At 37.3% G+C, this 15799-nt stretch overlaps 1 protein-coding gene across 4 annotated transcripts in view; it reads left to right on the top strand.

Annotated features, from left to right (window-relative positions):
* Window positions 1–15799, top strand: part of AGBL1 (AGBL carboxypeptidase 1) — a 1019050-nt gene that overhangs the window by 164621 nt on the left and 838630 nt on the right. For all 4 annotated transcript variants that reach the window (XM_074234136.1, XM_074234135.1, XM_074234137.1 and 1 more), the window contains one exon: window positions 11273–11481. In XM_074234136.1, the coding sequence (XP_074090237.1) occupies window positions 11273–11481 (209 nt within the window). The remainder of the gene's footprint in view (window positions 1–11272; window positions 11482–15799) is intronic.

Below are 15799 nucleotides of genomic sequence, written 5' to 3'. Positions count from 1 at the left end.
AAGGAGTTTTAGCCATTTCAGAGGTTAGTAAACATGACAGCTGGTTGAGGATTAACAGAAAATCATGAATAAAATCATTGGGATTTGATAAGGGATTTTCACTCTCAGACAATTAAAGCTTTTTAAAATTCTTTTTGGTTACCAAAAAAAAAAAGTGGGAGGAGGAAAAGCTGAAGGTCATTAGAGAAACACTCAGTCTCATAAACTCCAAATAGTTACTCTAAGACTGAAAAATCTTTTCCCTACCACTCCTGAGCCCCCTGAGGTGTAATCATTGATCAGATTTCATTGTAAAGAAATAAACTATTTTTAATCTTATACATATGAATCTGATTTTCCACATCTTTTCCCTGCTCTCTCTCTCTCTCTCTCTCTCTCTCTCTCTCTCTCTCTCTCTCTCTCTCTCCCTCTCTCTCTTTCTTGATCATTTTCTCTTCTTCTCTCCCTTTGCTTTATTATTTCTACATAAATTTTTTTTTGCCCCACAAATGCCACAAATGTTTATAAAACTGTGGACTATGTGCAAAAGCTTCAGGAGTATCTTTCACCCTAAGGATAGCAAGGATAAAATTTTACTTAGATTCAGGACTCTAGTTCTCTACAGCTAGGACCAGTCAGATAGAAATGTTTTTGATACAAAAGAATAATTCAATTAAAAGAGGTAATGAAGGGATTTAAATCCTTCCCCAATACAGTAACACTAGATCAGTGAAACTCATCATTTTAAGTTCAGGTCATGGATGAATGAAGTGTTATAACAAGGCAAAACAAGAGCATTAAATGGGTCAAAAATTACACCAAGGCTCAGTAGAGCCTGACAAGTTAGAATTAGACAAACAAGCTGAAAATGTCCCACTTATATTAAGAGGAGAAACCCCCTCTGGAATAAAAGAATTGGGTTTCTGTGTTATTTCTCCATGCTATTATACCTACATGACCACAGAGAGAATTTTGATTCTGAGCAGATATTTTGCTTAACAGATTAGTGCCCAAGGGGTTACCCCCACAATGCATCTAACAGGACCTCAGAATATACAAAAAAGTAAGTGTGAATTGCCCTTGCTTTGATAATGTAGGAATGAAGCCATTAGAGAACAGTGCTTGAATGACCTGTCAATTCTGGCCAAGAAACAGTCTGCCAGAAGCTTGCAGGCCAACAGGCAACTCATCATTATTCCACTGGAGAGTTGTATCCTGGGATACATCTGACCACTGACCCTGCAGGTGGATGCTCTTTCCCCCCTCCCATATCTGCAATATACCTTTTTTTAGGGGAAATTTGGAAGAAGAAGAAAAAAAATATATGCAGACTGAGGATTATTTGTGAATGGGTTCCAAAATTACCTAACCGACAGTGAAAGCGAGGAGTGGAGAAGTATCAGAAAAAGAAATCATGAAAGTATCAGAAAAAGTATGTTAATAGAGAAGGATATATCTTTGGGGGCCTCACAGTTGAGGGGGCAAGTTTTTTAATTCAATTTTTTTAGTAATTCATTTTATTTTTACTTTTATTTAGGTTTTAAAAATTTCCTTCATTCATTTTTTTATAATTTATTTTTTTATTCTCATTTTGTACAAAAGTTTTTTTACATTAATAAAATATTCTTGTTTACAAGTAAACAAAATACCCCTCCTCCCCCATGAATATAGATAGACTTGCTTGGGCGAAAAAAGTAAAGGGGAGAGAAAAAAAATAAAATTCAAAAAAAAATAATAGTAATAATTATAGGTATGGCCAGGTGGAGCAATAGACAAAGCACCAGCCCTGGAGCTACGAGCACCCAAGCCCATATCCAGCATCGTAAACCCAACCATCACCCAGCCGTGTGACATGCAAGCCACCTGATCCCCACTGCCCTGCAAAAACCAAAAAGAAGAAAAAAAAAGACCCAAAATAAAATAAAATATTAACGATAGTAGGGGTGGCTGGGTGGTAGACAGAGCATTGGCCCTTGATCCAGGAGCACCTGGGTCCAAATCCGGCCCCAGACACCCAAAGAGCACCCTGCATATGGCCCCAGGTAGGCCATCCAGCCCCACTTGCCCTGCACCCTCCCCCAAATAATACTAACAAAAAAATGTGCTTGAGTCTTTGTTCCAACACCAACAACTCTGTCATGGGTGGATCTCATTCTTTATGATAAATCCATCACAGAAGTTACTTCCACATTTTTCCACCTTTGCCATTGCTGATCACAACTCCCTCCTTTCTTATTTCTCCACTACCATGTACTCTTTTTTCTCTCTCCTTTCACTCTGACTCTGCTGTAGGGTCGCTGAATGGCACAGCAGACAGATCCCTGGTCCTGGGGCCAAGAAGCCCTGAGCCCTCCTACCACTCCTTAGGCCCAGAATCCACCTGGCCCTGTGGTCCTGAGCAGGCCTTTCAATCCCAGCCCCTTGCATGAAGTAAGAAAGAAAATGTATTATATCTGGCCATTCTCCCCCCATGGTCCATCCTCTCCTCCTTTATTCACATCCCCACCCCTTCCCCCTGCTCCCCCCTCCTTCTTACTCCAGATGTCTATACCCCATTGAGTATATTTGCTGTTTCCTCTCCTAGCCATCTCTGATGAGAGCAAAGGTTCCCTCATTCCCCCTTGCCTCCCCCCCTTCCATATCATTGCAATAGCTCATTGTAATAAAAAAAAAATCTTATGTGAAATATCTTCGACTATTCCCCCTCTCCTTTTTCTTTCTCCCATTCCATTTCCCTTTTTTTCTATTGACTCCATTTTTACACCATATTTTATCTTCGAATTCAACTTTCTCCTGTGCTTCAACTATAAAAGCTCCTTCTACCTGCTCTATTAACTGAGAAGGTTCATATGAATATTATCAGTGTCATTTTTCTATGCAGGAATACATGCAGTTCAGCCTCATTAAGTCCCTCATATTTCCCCCCTCTCCTCCAATCTCCATGCTTCACCTGAGTCCTGTATCTGAAGATCAAACCTTCTGTTCAGCTCTGGCCATTCCAAAAGGAACCTTTGAAATCCCCCTGGTTCATTGAAAGTCCATCTTTTTCCCTGGGAGAGGACATTCAGCCTTGCTGGGTAGTTCATTCTTCGCTGCATTCTAAGCTCTTTTGCCTTCCGGTATATTGTATTCCAAGCCCTACGAGCTTCCAATGTAGTTGCTGCTAAGTCCTATGTGATCCTGACTGCAGCTCCATGGTATTTGAACTGTGTCCTTCTGGCTGCTTGTAATATTTTCTCTTTGACTTGGGAGTTCTGGAACTTGGCTATAATATTCCTAGGGGTTGGTTTTTTGGGATCTCTTTCTCTGGGGGATGGGTGGATTCTCTCCATTTCTATTTTGCCCTCTGCTTCTAGAATATCAGGGCAATTTTCCTGTAGTAATTCTTTGAAAATGATGTCAAGGCTCTTTTCCTGATCATGACTTTCAGGTATCCCAATAATTTTTAAATTATCTTTCCTAAGTCTGTTTTCCATTATCAGTTGTTTTTTCAATGACATATTTCACATTTTCTTCTAATTTTTCATTTTTTTTTGGTTTTGAAGTATTGATTTCCTGATTTCTAGTAAATTCATCAATCTCCCTGAATTCTATTCTTTGTCTGAAGGATTTGTTCTCCTCAGAGAGTTTTCTTATCTCTTTTTCCATCTGGCCAATTTTGCTTTTTAAAGCATTCTTCTCCTCAATAACTTTTTGACCTGTTTTATCTATTTGACCTAAGCTGGTTTTTAGCATGCTATTTTCTTCAGCATTTTTTTGGATTTCCTTGACTAAGCTGCTGACTTCATTTTCATGTTTTTCCTGCATCTCTCTCCTTTCTTTTCCCAGTTTTTCTTCCAACTCCCTCATTTGATTTTCAAAGTCTTTTTTTTTTTTTTGAGCTCTGTCATAGCCTGAGCCCAATTTCTGTTTTTCTTGGAGTCTTTAGATGCAGGATCTTGTGCTTCCTCATCTTCAGACTGAGTATTTTGATCCTTCTTGGGCTCATTTGCAAAATATTTCTCAATAGTCTTCTTTTTGTTTCTTTGCTTGCTCATTTTCCCAGCCTGGGCCTAGTTTGGGGTGCTTCCTGAGCTTTTGGGATACTCCCACAAGGGTCTCAGTGTGTGAGGCTCTGTCCTCCCTCCTGGTCTGTGAATGACCATAAGCGCCCCCCTCTGCCACGGGGCTGAGGTGGGGGGCCCTGCTGTTCTATGGGGGGGGCCTAGACTGGGATCAGGATCTGAATGTGGTCAGAGTCCCAGAGTCCTGTTTCAGAGGCAGCGGACAGAACTCTGCAGTCTCTCTTCAATCCCCTCCCTCAGCTAGATGGGCTCATGCCCTGGGGGCTCCTGCTTACTGGCTCCTCCTGCTTCTGTTTCTGGCTCTGGGCTGCAGAAAGACCAAGCTGTTTGCTGTGTTTGCTGTATGAGGGCTGGGCTGCACGTGTTCACTCTGGCAGAGGTCCCCTGCTGTTCCCCCACTTTGTGCCAGGTGCTCCTCGGGCTCAGGAGACTCCCCCGCTGCTGTGAGCCGTGGCTCCCAGCGCCCTGGGGCTGCCTCCGGAGGCTGGAGTTCTTTGGCTCAGGCGGGCCACCCCTTTGGCAGGCCGCCCCTCCGACCCCGGGGAGCAGAGCCTTTCTGCTCTTTTCCAGGTTACCTTGAGTAGAACTGCCTCGCTGGGTCCCTTTGTGGATTCTGTCTCTGGAAAGTTTAGTTAGAGTCCTTAGCTGATGAGTTTTATCAGAGAGCTCCTAAGACTGGATCCCTTCTTGTTGCCATCTTGGCTCCGCCCATTCATTTTTTAATAACATTTAAATTTCTAAAATTTTCTACCTTCCTCCCTTTCTTCTCCCCTCCCCAAGACAAAAATGTCATATAGGTTATACATTTACAGTCATGTTAAACATATTTCTATATTAGTCGTGTTATGAAAGAAGAATCAGAAAAAAGGGAAATACATGAAAAAGGAAAAACATAAGATGAAACAAAAAAGAATTAACAAAGTGAAAATTGAATGCTTTGGTGTATATTCAGATTCCATAGTTCCTTCTCTCAATCTGGATGGGTTTATTTTTTGCAGTTCTTTAATTTAATTTAATTTAATTTAATTTGCACTTCTTTAATCAATAGTAATTAAATTCAAGTTTTTGACAATGGTCAATTATTTCTTCCAGCTCTCTGACTCCATTTACCTCTATTTCACTACTTAGTTCTACTTCCAACATCCTCAGTTGTTATTCCTTTTGCTTCTTTTCTCAATCTTATTAATTTTTTTCACTGCATAGTCTGATGAGGTAGGTTTTCTCAGTCACTCACAGAGAGAAAATAAAGAGGTAGTATAAAAGGGGAGGTGAAAAGAATTGATGTAGAACTATGGAATGACAATTTTGAGAAAGTTGAGGGAAGAAGGTAGCAAAAGGACCATAAGAATTCCTAGAGAGGTAGGGGGAAAATCAGAGCACTGTAGTTTAATCATCCTTTCTACATTGTGTTTTTCCCCATAACAATTTCAATAAATCATGATTGGCACAAGAAATTAAATAGAAATTTTTGGTGAGCCTCAGACAAAACATGAAGGTCATCAGATGATATAAGGTTTAAAACCTGAGAAATACATAAAATATATGTATAGTGTTGTATACTATCAACCAAAATTTTATAATGAATTACTGTATTCACCCCCTAAAAATTCAAACATCTTCTCTGGTATGAAGGAATAGTCAAAAATTTTACCGGGATTTTCCAGATCACAGGGGTGTTGCACTCAGGTCCCTGAAATATGGAATGGATAGCTGTATTAAAGATGCCAAGGAAGAGTAAGTTTTACAAAAAAGAGATGATCAATAGTGACTAATGTGACAGAGAAATCAACGTGTATAAGGACTGAGAAAGGATCATTAGATTTAGTGGTTGAGATATTCTTGATTCTTGAAAGAGCATATAAATAACATGGGAAAGGGGTAAGATATATATACAGATATGTATATGTGTGTATTAAATATATATATATATATATATATATATATATAGGATTGGATGAATGGGCATTTAAAAATTGATTTCATATTTATACTGTACCTCAAGATTTTGCTTTTCTTCAGTTAAATGTAACCCCTTTCTTTAACTATTTCTTAGCAAGTGATTTTTGGATCCTTCACTACTCCAGCTTAGACAATTTTATTGAAATTGATTCTAGTTTGTTAATGTTCGAAAACTGAACTATGATATACATAATACAACATTCTAGACTTGATCTGAATTGTGCAGAGCATTGTGGGACTATTACTAACATTATTCTGATAGTATATTTCTATTAATATAGCCTAGCATTAAAATATTCTGTTTTAGGGTACCATGTCTTTTTTAGAGATAGTATGATACAGTAAATAGAGGGATGATTACTGAGTCAGAAAGATGTATGTTCAAATTCCACTAGTCTATGGAACCTAGAGTATGTTGTCTAGCTTCTATTTTCTATGAACAGCTTTCTAAAATTATTAATTGTGGATACCACACAGCATTAGTAGTAAAGTTTCCTTCTCTGGAATTCCCCATGTTAATCAAGTCACTGTTGTTTAGTTTTTTTTAGCCATGTCCAACTCTGTGACCAATGTTGGGTTTGCTTGGCAAAAAATACTAGAGTGGTTTGCAATGCCTTTTTTTAGTTCATTTTATAGATGAAGAAACTAAGGCAAACAAAGTTTAGTGATTTAGGATTGAGTGAGCCCAGGGTAACATAGCTACTAAGTGTCTGAGGTTAGATTAAGTCTTTTTGATTCCAAGTTAGTGCTATATCCACTGTACCATCTAGTTACCAAATCACATCACAGCTCTGGTTAAAAGAAAGCATTCATTCATACTGAATTTTCAATGAAGCTTTAAGTTAAGCTGTGTGATGTTGGGCTAGTGTCTTCCTCTGGGTCTTGGTTTCTTGTCTATAAAAACTGAGCATCTTGGACTCTGCGATCTCTAAGATATCGTTACAAATCTGAATCTATGGGGCAAAACATATTACCCAATAACCAACAACAAATAAACAATGAATTTTTTCTTTTCACATAAATTACTTTTAAATCATTTTTTATTTATTTTAAATTTAATTTGTCATTTTAAAAACTGCCTTCTCATAGGCATGTAGTATATACAATATTATATAAATATATATATTTTTGAGAAAAAAGTATGAGGTTTTAGAAAAAAGGTTTCCTATGGAAAATAGAATTCTAATTAAATCTTAAAGGAAGCCAGAGAAGCCAGCAGGAAGAGATGAGGAGGGGGAGATGGGGGATAACAGAGAAATAACTGACATGGGGGATAACCAGAGAAAATGCCCAGAGATGAGACATAGAGTAGTTTTTCCATGGAAATATTCAGAAGGTCACAATCACTAGATCAAAGACTATGTGACAGTCAGTGAGGTGCAGAAAGAATGTAAATATTGGAGAGAACTAGGTTATAAAAGACTTTGAACACTAACTAGAGGATTTTTTTGCTTGAAGCTAGAGGTGATAGGGAATCACTCCATTTTATTAAATGGGCTTGTTTTTAACGACACAGTCAGACTTGTGCTTTGGGAAAATAACTGGAGGATAAATGGAAGATAGATTGGAGGGTTGAGAGACCTGATATAGGCAAACCCAACATTAAGCTATTGCAATGGACTAGTTATGAAGTGATGAGTACAGGCACCAGGCTGGTGGTTGTGGCAGAGGAGAGAAGGGGCATTTTTAAGAGGTGATGCTAAGGTGAATTCAATAGATAATAGATAGGATAGAGATTTGTCAGATAGATAGTGAAGAGGATAGAGGTATGACTGATGGGGAGAGTTGAGAATAGATATCTAAGTTATAGACCTCAGAAACTGGAAGAACAGGTCATCCTCTGCTGGTATTGTGAAGGTAATTGTGGGGCTTTATAAGGAAAGATAACAAGTTCAGTTTTAGACAAGTTGAGTTAAATATATCTTTATCTATCTAGTTTGAGAAGTTTGAAAGGCAGTTGAAGATGCTAGATAAGAGTTCAGCAGAGAGGTTTGAATTCATCAGTATCAGTATAGAGATGATAATTAAATATATGGAAGCTGATAAAATCACTAAAGAGGGAAAAGAGAAGGGGGACTGGGATGGAACCCTGAAGGACATTCTTGATTGAAGTATATGATCTGAATGAAGATCCAACAAAGTACCACCACCACCACCCTAACACCATCATCTATTTTCAACTTTTTAAAATTTGTTGTGGAATAAAATATGAGTCAGGGTAATGGAGTGACTAGAATGCTGGTCTTAGGTCAAGAAATCTTATTTTAGATCCTGCCTTTGACTTGGGTGTGAGACCTTGGAAAAGACACTTGATATAATAGTAGTATAAGGCTTAAGGCTCTTAAGTCAAAGAGAAGGTGTTGAACTGCACTGATAGAGGAAGTTCTTTCCCAGAGTTCCCTATCCTGAGTTAAAAATGATGACTGTACTTGGAAATATTTGAAAGAAACGCACTCTCCAAATTAAATATGCTGACATTATTATTATTATTACATAATTGTTTCTAATTGGTAAAGGATATGCTATATGATTAAAGTTTTCAAGGTATTAACAATTGTTCAAAAAGTCAGTGGTTTGTAGAATTGGACATGGCATCTATCATAAAGACATTTCATTCAATGTATATGAGGAGTTTTCATGTTGAATTTTCAGCTAATATTAAAGGTTTTGGCCTTTGGTAATTTTGGAGTAGACTCTCACATCATCAATTCTTTTCTCAGGAAACAGGAAACCCTCCTGTCCCATTCCTTTTGCATCATCTTTCCCCCTCTTTCTCCCTAGCTTGTGTTTTTTGGGTGCGACTCACTATTTTGCTCTGATGGGATTTCTAATCAAGCTGTGTGGTCCAAGCAAGCTCTCACTATTCAGAAAGTTTGGACTCTGTTTACAAGTGTTTTTGTGAAAATGGGAAATTGGAACCTAGTTCCTTTAACTGGTTCCCAGTTAGTTCATAAGAAAAGGCACTAGCTAATTGATAGTTTATATTCAAGTGGCCATACCACAGTTATTGTTGGCATTTAGATGCCCTTCTTCCTCTCTGGAAGGAGAAAACTGTTTCCCTTTATTGCAGTGATCTGATTCTTCTATCTTGATGGAGCTATCCTAAGTGAAGGCAGAACATGAGGAAATGGGATTATGGCTTAACACAAGGGATTGAGGCAAAGCATAAGGAAACATTTCCTGACAGTGAAGGATGTTCACCATTCAGTATGCTTTTGAGGGAGTGAGGTTATACATTTGCTTTCCCAAGAGGTCTTTAAAAATAGGAGAGCCTCTCTTCTGTCTATTATGACTTAGGTTTGGGGTGTGTGTGTGTGTGTGTGTGTGTGTGTGTGTGTGTGTGTGTGTGTGTTTAGACTCTTGAAGCCCTCTCTTTCCTTTTTGGAATTTTGTGTGTCCAGAGCAAACTGAACAAATCTGAGAGCTTGATGGACCCTCATCATTTTTTTTTCTCAGCTACTCAGTGGGTTGAATTTTTCATCTATAACTCAGAAGAGTTAACTTCTGAGACCTGAAGATTGTTAAAAGGGACATCAGGGCATTCTGTGCCAGCTCTATTGAACTCTTTGAAAGCTTAAATGGAGATGGTGGAATTGGGCATGCTGAATACATGGTAATGGCCCCAATGTGGAGAGAATGTGTATTTAGAGTTGGAGATGAGGGAGGGGATGGGAGAAGAATGAAGAAAGAGTCACTTTTCACTTGCTTATTTCCCTTTCTGATTTCACAGAAGTGAACCTCTAAGCAACACATCATGGAGAAGAACTAAACCTATAATTTTATTTTTTATAGGTAATAATAATACCAAGAAATTCACCTTGAATTGTTATATTTATTTTAATTTTGTGCTGATACTTTGTACATATACACTAGAAATGAATGTAAATAAGCTCATTTTGGGAAGGACTACACTTTTTTATCAACATGCCTATTTTTATGCCTCTTTTTTTCCAACATGCCTATCATAGTGCACATGGTAGGGACTTAATGATTGCTTTTTGGTTGCTTAATAGGTACCAACAATCAATCCACAAATATTTATTAAAATCTTTCTTCTAGGATGAGACTGAGAAAGCACATACAATGAATAAAAAATCCCCACTTTCAAAGGGTGTACACTATAATGGAGAAAGCAATACAATTATACATGTATATGTATTTGTATCAATAAAGAGAGAAAAGAATTGTGGGCGTCACATGGGTACTCCATGTATAGTGAGGACTTTGTCCTTGTGTATTGATTAAAGGCATAATAGAAATTCCTATCCTCTTCCCCTTTCCTTCTTCAAAGGACTTTCATTCTTGCCAGGAGGGGAAGCAGGTTTTGGGCTAGAGGCTAGAACTCTGCTTTCCTCAGAAAGAGGCAGGTCTAGAATTAAATCTATCTTCTTCCTTCATTATTCTTCTTCTAGTGGATATGATCAGATTCCATCAAACCTTTGACTGCTTTGTCATTTGTAGGGGAAAGGAAGACCTAAACTTCATATCCAAAAGATTAACATCATTTTCCCACCTAAGACCAGTTCCACAATGAAAACACATGTAAAATGGTAAAAAAAAACCCCAATTTATCCAAATCTTAGCAGAATAGAACTCAGAGAAGATATACAAAGGAGAATTTTGCCAGACACCATAGAGTGAAAGAGCTCTTTCATTGGGAGCAAGGTAATTCAGCTCTACCAAGAGAGAATGTCTTGGATTTCATCCAAGGGAAACTTCCCATTGTCTCTAGATAGCAAGCCTTAGGGGGACATGATGAAAAGTATCAATTCCTCTCTTGTTTTCTCAGAGTCTTTTCCTTCAACAAACTAGAGTAGGCTTGGTCTCTTCCAAGTTATCTTTCTTGAAGCCTAAAACCAAGACAATGAAGAAGACTCTAACTTGGAAAATCTCAAAGGTGGTCTGATTGAGAACTGAAGCTCTTGCCTCTTGCTAGCTCCACCATGTTCTTTATGTAGGGTGGGACTTTCATCTCCATTACTTAGGAGAGAATAGCATTCAAATTAGTTTTGGAACATATATATTAAATAAACAAATGCAAGATATTGTGATGCTAGGCATTATTTAAGAATGTCAAATTAAAGAGCTGAGTAGAGCCTTTGCCTTTTAAACCTGTAGAATTTGACTTTTGTTTGGGGGGGGTGGGGTTTCTGTAGGACATAATATTTTTTCTGGGAGAAAGCTGCCTTTCTTCTGAATGCTCATACATTAGTTAGCAGCTCTGTCCAGAGAAGCATGTAACTGATGGAACCCTTTCTTATTGATTTCAGAATCAAACAGCAGGAGAGCTGTGAATAGAGGCTATCTCAATGGATTGCTCAGACTACACCAAGACTGGCAAAACCATGATACCTCCAATGACTTCATCCAAATTCGAAGGTCTCTCCTGATCTGCCTCAAGCACATCACCAACATCCAGTCTGGCAGAGAAGCCTTTCTTGGGGCTCAGGGAATGGAGATTCTCTTTGCTACCATGCAGGTAAAAATGACCAAATGAACTCATGTTTATATGATGAATAATATCATCTCATATAAATCTAACATTTCTGTGAAATGTAAAATGCAGAGATTACTAAGTGGAAAAATGATTTAATTCTTTGGTACTTGGTGATGAGCACTGTACTCAGTGGCAGAGAACCAACCTGTGTTCAAATTTTGAATTTGTAACCGATTATCTGTGTGACCCCAGACAAATCATTCAACTTCTATGGGCCTCAGATCCCTCATTTGTAAAAAAAAAGGGTTAGACTGGATGATTTTTCAGGTCCTTTCCAGATCTAAACCCAATAATATTTAGCTAGCCAAGACTTGAATGAAAGTGTTCTTCAAAGTACAGAGTTCTTCTTATTTATATAGTTTAGCCTGTCATATTCTAGGAGTATTAGGGATCAGAAAATGGAGTATATTTCAAGACTATATTTCTGTTTTGACCAGATGCTCTTAATTTTAGTTCTCTCTCTCTCTCTCTCTCTCTCTCTCTCTCTCTCTCTCTCTCTCTCTCTCTCTCTCTCTCTCTCCTTCCCTCCCTCCCTCCTTCCTTCTTTCCTTCCTTTCTCTTTTCTATTTCTTTCTGGATTGGGGACAATTTCTAATCAACTTGTACTTTTAATATATTTTAACTTCATGTGATTATCTCTAAGATTATTTCTAAATTTCAAATCTCCATATATAGTTTTTGGCCCTGTTAAATATTTTTAGCCTGTTGTTCATATCTACTCTGGACATAACATTTAACAAAATTAAAGCTTGTTTTGCTTCACTTACATATCCTAATTAGTCAGTCATTCCATGTTCCTCATCAATTTGTTTGCTCTTCTCTAGAGGCCCTTCACTTCCTTCACTTTATTTTTGCCTGTATACACCCAAGATCATGAAGTAGCTAAAGAGAATATTGTCTTTCAAGCATAGTCTTTTATGGGAATTTTCCCTTAAAAAAGCTATCCTTGTAGTAATGTAATACTATAAAACCATAAATAATCTTCTGCCTGCTATTGCTTCTTTGTTTTATCAATCACTACTTTTACCATAATTTTCCTCTGTCACATGATTGGTGAATTTTACATTAGGTTTCACTTGATGAAGTAGTCCTTTGGATTTTTGCAGGTCACCTTATATTTTGTTAGTGTGTGGTGTCCCAAGGTTCTAACTGCAGTCCCCCATGGAATATTTTCAGCATTGCTGATGAGTAACAGCTTGTGGATTTCTTTGGTCTGCATACTTCAGCTGCATGATGTTTATTTTATTGGATCATCTAGTTCCCTGACAGAAAAAAATCAAAGGTGAAAGAAAGGAAACAGATACAAGTTTTAGAATTGTGCAATGTGATTCTGAGAAAATTGAGGGGAGATCAAGTTGGAATCAAGATGAGGAGAAAGGATGAAGAGAGGGTCAAAAGAAAGCAGGAAAAGATTCATTGTTTAGGATAGTCTCTTAGGGAAATGATACCTGGCCATTTAATTAAGCTAATTTATCCACAGAACTTCCCTCCTGCCCCCCCCCCTTTGGTTATAATATGAAACAGAGGCAGAATTTGAACAAAGATTGCATTATATTTGCACACTGTAAAAGCAAGAAACTCACTTTGACAAGTTTCCTCAGTCCTGTTTCATAACCATAGTTGATATGACTTCAAACCTAAATCTGGGTACTTGCTGAAAAGTAAAAATATTGGGGGTCACCTTTGGCAAATAAACAGGATATGACCCACTATATAACTTCTATCTAGAAGCACATGTGTGAAATAAAAACATTAATCTTTTCAAAAGTCTGTGACAAAATAAAAATGACAGCTTTAAAGAGTGGTATGTGTATGTATTAAATAATACACCACAGGAGAGCTGTCAAAAGGGACACCATGAAGGTTGATAGGTCTGACATCTGACATTCTTTCATTTCTTGACAATGACACTTTTCTATTTGATGGGAGGCCCTTCCGGAGAGAAATGAGACTGTCTTTATTCTTGTGGTAGAGTTGTAGCAAGCATTGCCATTGTGGCCTGACAATTATATCACCAGAGGTTACAGATATATTCATGTAGATGATGCTATTCTACAAGACTGGTTAGGTGAAGATAGTCCAGAGAAAGTGCTGACACCCTTGGGTTAATTGAATTGTATTCATATGAAGTCTATTGGCATTGATGATGGTATAATGAATCATAGGACTCAGTGTTACTGAAAAATTCAAAAGGTCACTTATGTGTTTTTGAAATCTCTCACCTCTAGTTTCCAAGCTGGGACTATTGCTATCAGAGTTCATCCCTTTGGATGACCTTGCCCCATTATTTCAAAGTGGCACATTCTCGCTAAGATAACACAGGCCAATGCTGTCAAATTCAATAGAAACTAGGAGCACTAAACCATTTTTAAAGATCTCTAAAAGCCACATATTGACTCAGAAAACATTTAACATTTTCTTTGTTCCATTTTTAATTATTTTATAAAATATTTCTCAATTACATTTTGATCTAGTTTGGGCTAAAATTGGGAATGTTGCTACAAGCTGCATTTTTGGCACCATGGAAATAGACTAGTATAAAGAAAAATACCAAATGTATTTTTGCCACCTAGGAGTTCAGCCAAACTTTTAGAATCCAAGGAAGAGTTATCATTTCTCAGCTTCATAGGTATGAGTATGAAAAGAAGATGGAGAACGGTTTGATAGATTTAAAAATTGCTTTGTGATAAGTTATATTAGGGAGCCTGCAGGAAAACTAGGAGAACAATGCTACTAGGATGTGATTGAGTCACTGTTTTGGGGAAAGGGATAGAAATTAAAATTAGAAAATAGTTTAAAGCAATCACAAGGGAAGATTCCTCATTTTGTACAATTATCTCTTAACAAGGCAAAAAGAAGGAGTTACAAATTTGAATAAATACTTTCAAATCACTGCTGCCATGTTCTCCAGAGAACAGATATTATAATGGAAGGGATGATAGACTAATCATTATTTTATTGAATAAGTTGTAGTATAAGGATTATATATTTGCCATAGTCACTGTGATGGCCAGAATTGAGATGGCACAGTCCCTTATAGCTTCAGTTACCTCATTTATAACATGAGGAAGTTGGACTACATGACCTCTAAGATTTCTTTCCAACCTAAGACTAATATTCTATAATACAACTACAATAGATGCAATACTATGAAATAGTTGCTTTCCTGTTTTCCAAACAAGTATTTCCTAAATACCGGCTGAGTATTTAGAATACTTGATTAGCAATTGGTACAACCTCTGTAATAACTTATATAAACATAAGCAGTCATTTGTTGGCTTCAGTTGGAAGGCATTGAAGGTACATATAATTATTAACAAAACTTGACCTAAATAGTTACCTGTTCTCTTCAGGTTACTAGTTACTACTTTACACTTTCCTGACAGTATTATTCTCTCGAAATAATTTTGAGCCCCTTTGTCATAATCTCATACAATGAATATTTATTGAGTACCTATTAATGTGCAAGTCACTAGGTTAGACTGCAGGGACAGGGAGTTAAAAAGGTCACTAAGAAATGATCCCTATCCTCAACTAGCTTACAATTAGGGTTGAACAAAACAAAATAAAAAAAATTATTATAGAATCTTATAGTATTAGCTAGTATGTACCTGTGGATTGCTTTAGAGAATCCAAACTAATATCACTGAATCTTGAGAACTCCATCTTTATTGGGCAGAATTCTGTATCAGTTCAAGTACCAAAATTCTAAAAACATTTTATAGTATTCTTTTAAATTACACAACTGAGGGTATTCAACCTGCCCTAGAGATGGAAATAGTTGTCTACTGTTCATTCTATTCATATACCATGAAGAGACCTTCCTTCTGTTTGCCCCAAGGCTGTTGAAATAGGACATCTGGTTTATTCCATTTTGTTTCACTGATAGTCTTCATTGGAATAGAATATTATGGTTTTGAAGGTAGTTTGACTTTTCCCTCCCCTTCCAACAACTCAGCCCTCAACTCCTTTCATACTCCAGAATCTTTTTGGCAGCAGAGGTAGTATCTAGAATTCAATCCATTTTCTTCTGTGTGCTGATTGGGTATTGTGAAGAGACATAAGTTGTATTATGTGACACTACTATACATAGACTTTCAGATGTCATTATAGGACATCATACTACTTTGTTCCTTTTGGCAGCTGACTAGATATGAACTAATTCAACCAATGCTTATTGAATATCATGTCTCCTTAAGGCACTATGCTTAGCACATCTGTAGATACTATGATAAGTTGAATAAAACATAGTCCCTTTCTTCAAGGAATTATAGTTTACCAGAGGAAATAAGAATTATAT

Source organism: Macrotis lagotis, chromosome 4 (assembly GCF_037893015.1).
Source record: "Macrotis lagotis isolate mMagLag1 chromosome 4, bilby.v1.9.chrom.fasta, whole genome shotgun sequence".
NCBI classification, from domain to species: Eukaryota; Metazoa; Chordata; class Mammalia; order Peramelemorphia; family Peramelidae; genus Macrotis; species Macrotis lagotis.
The sequence above is the reverse complement of the archived record's forward strand: the minus strand, read 5'-3'. Positions and strand labels throughout refer to the sequence as shown.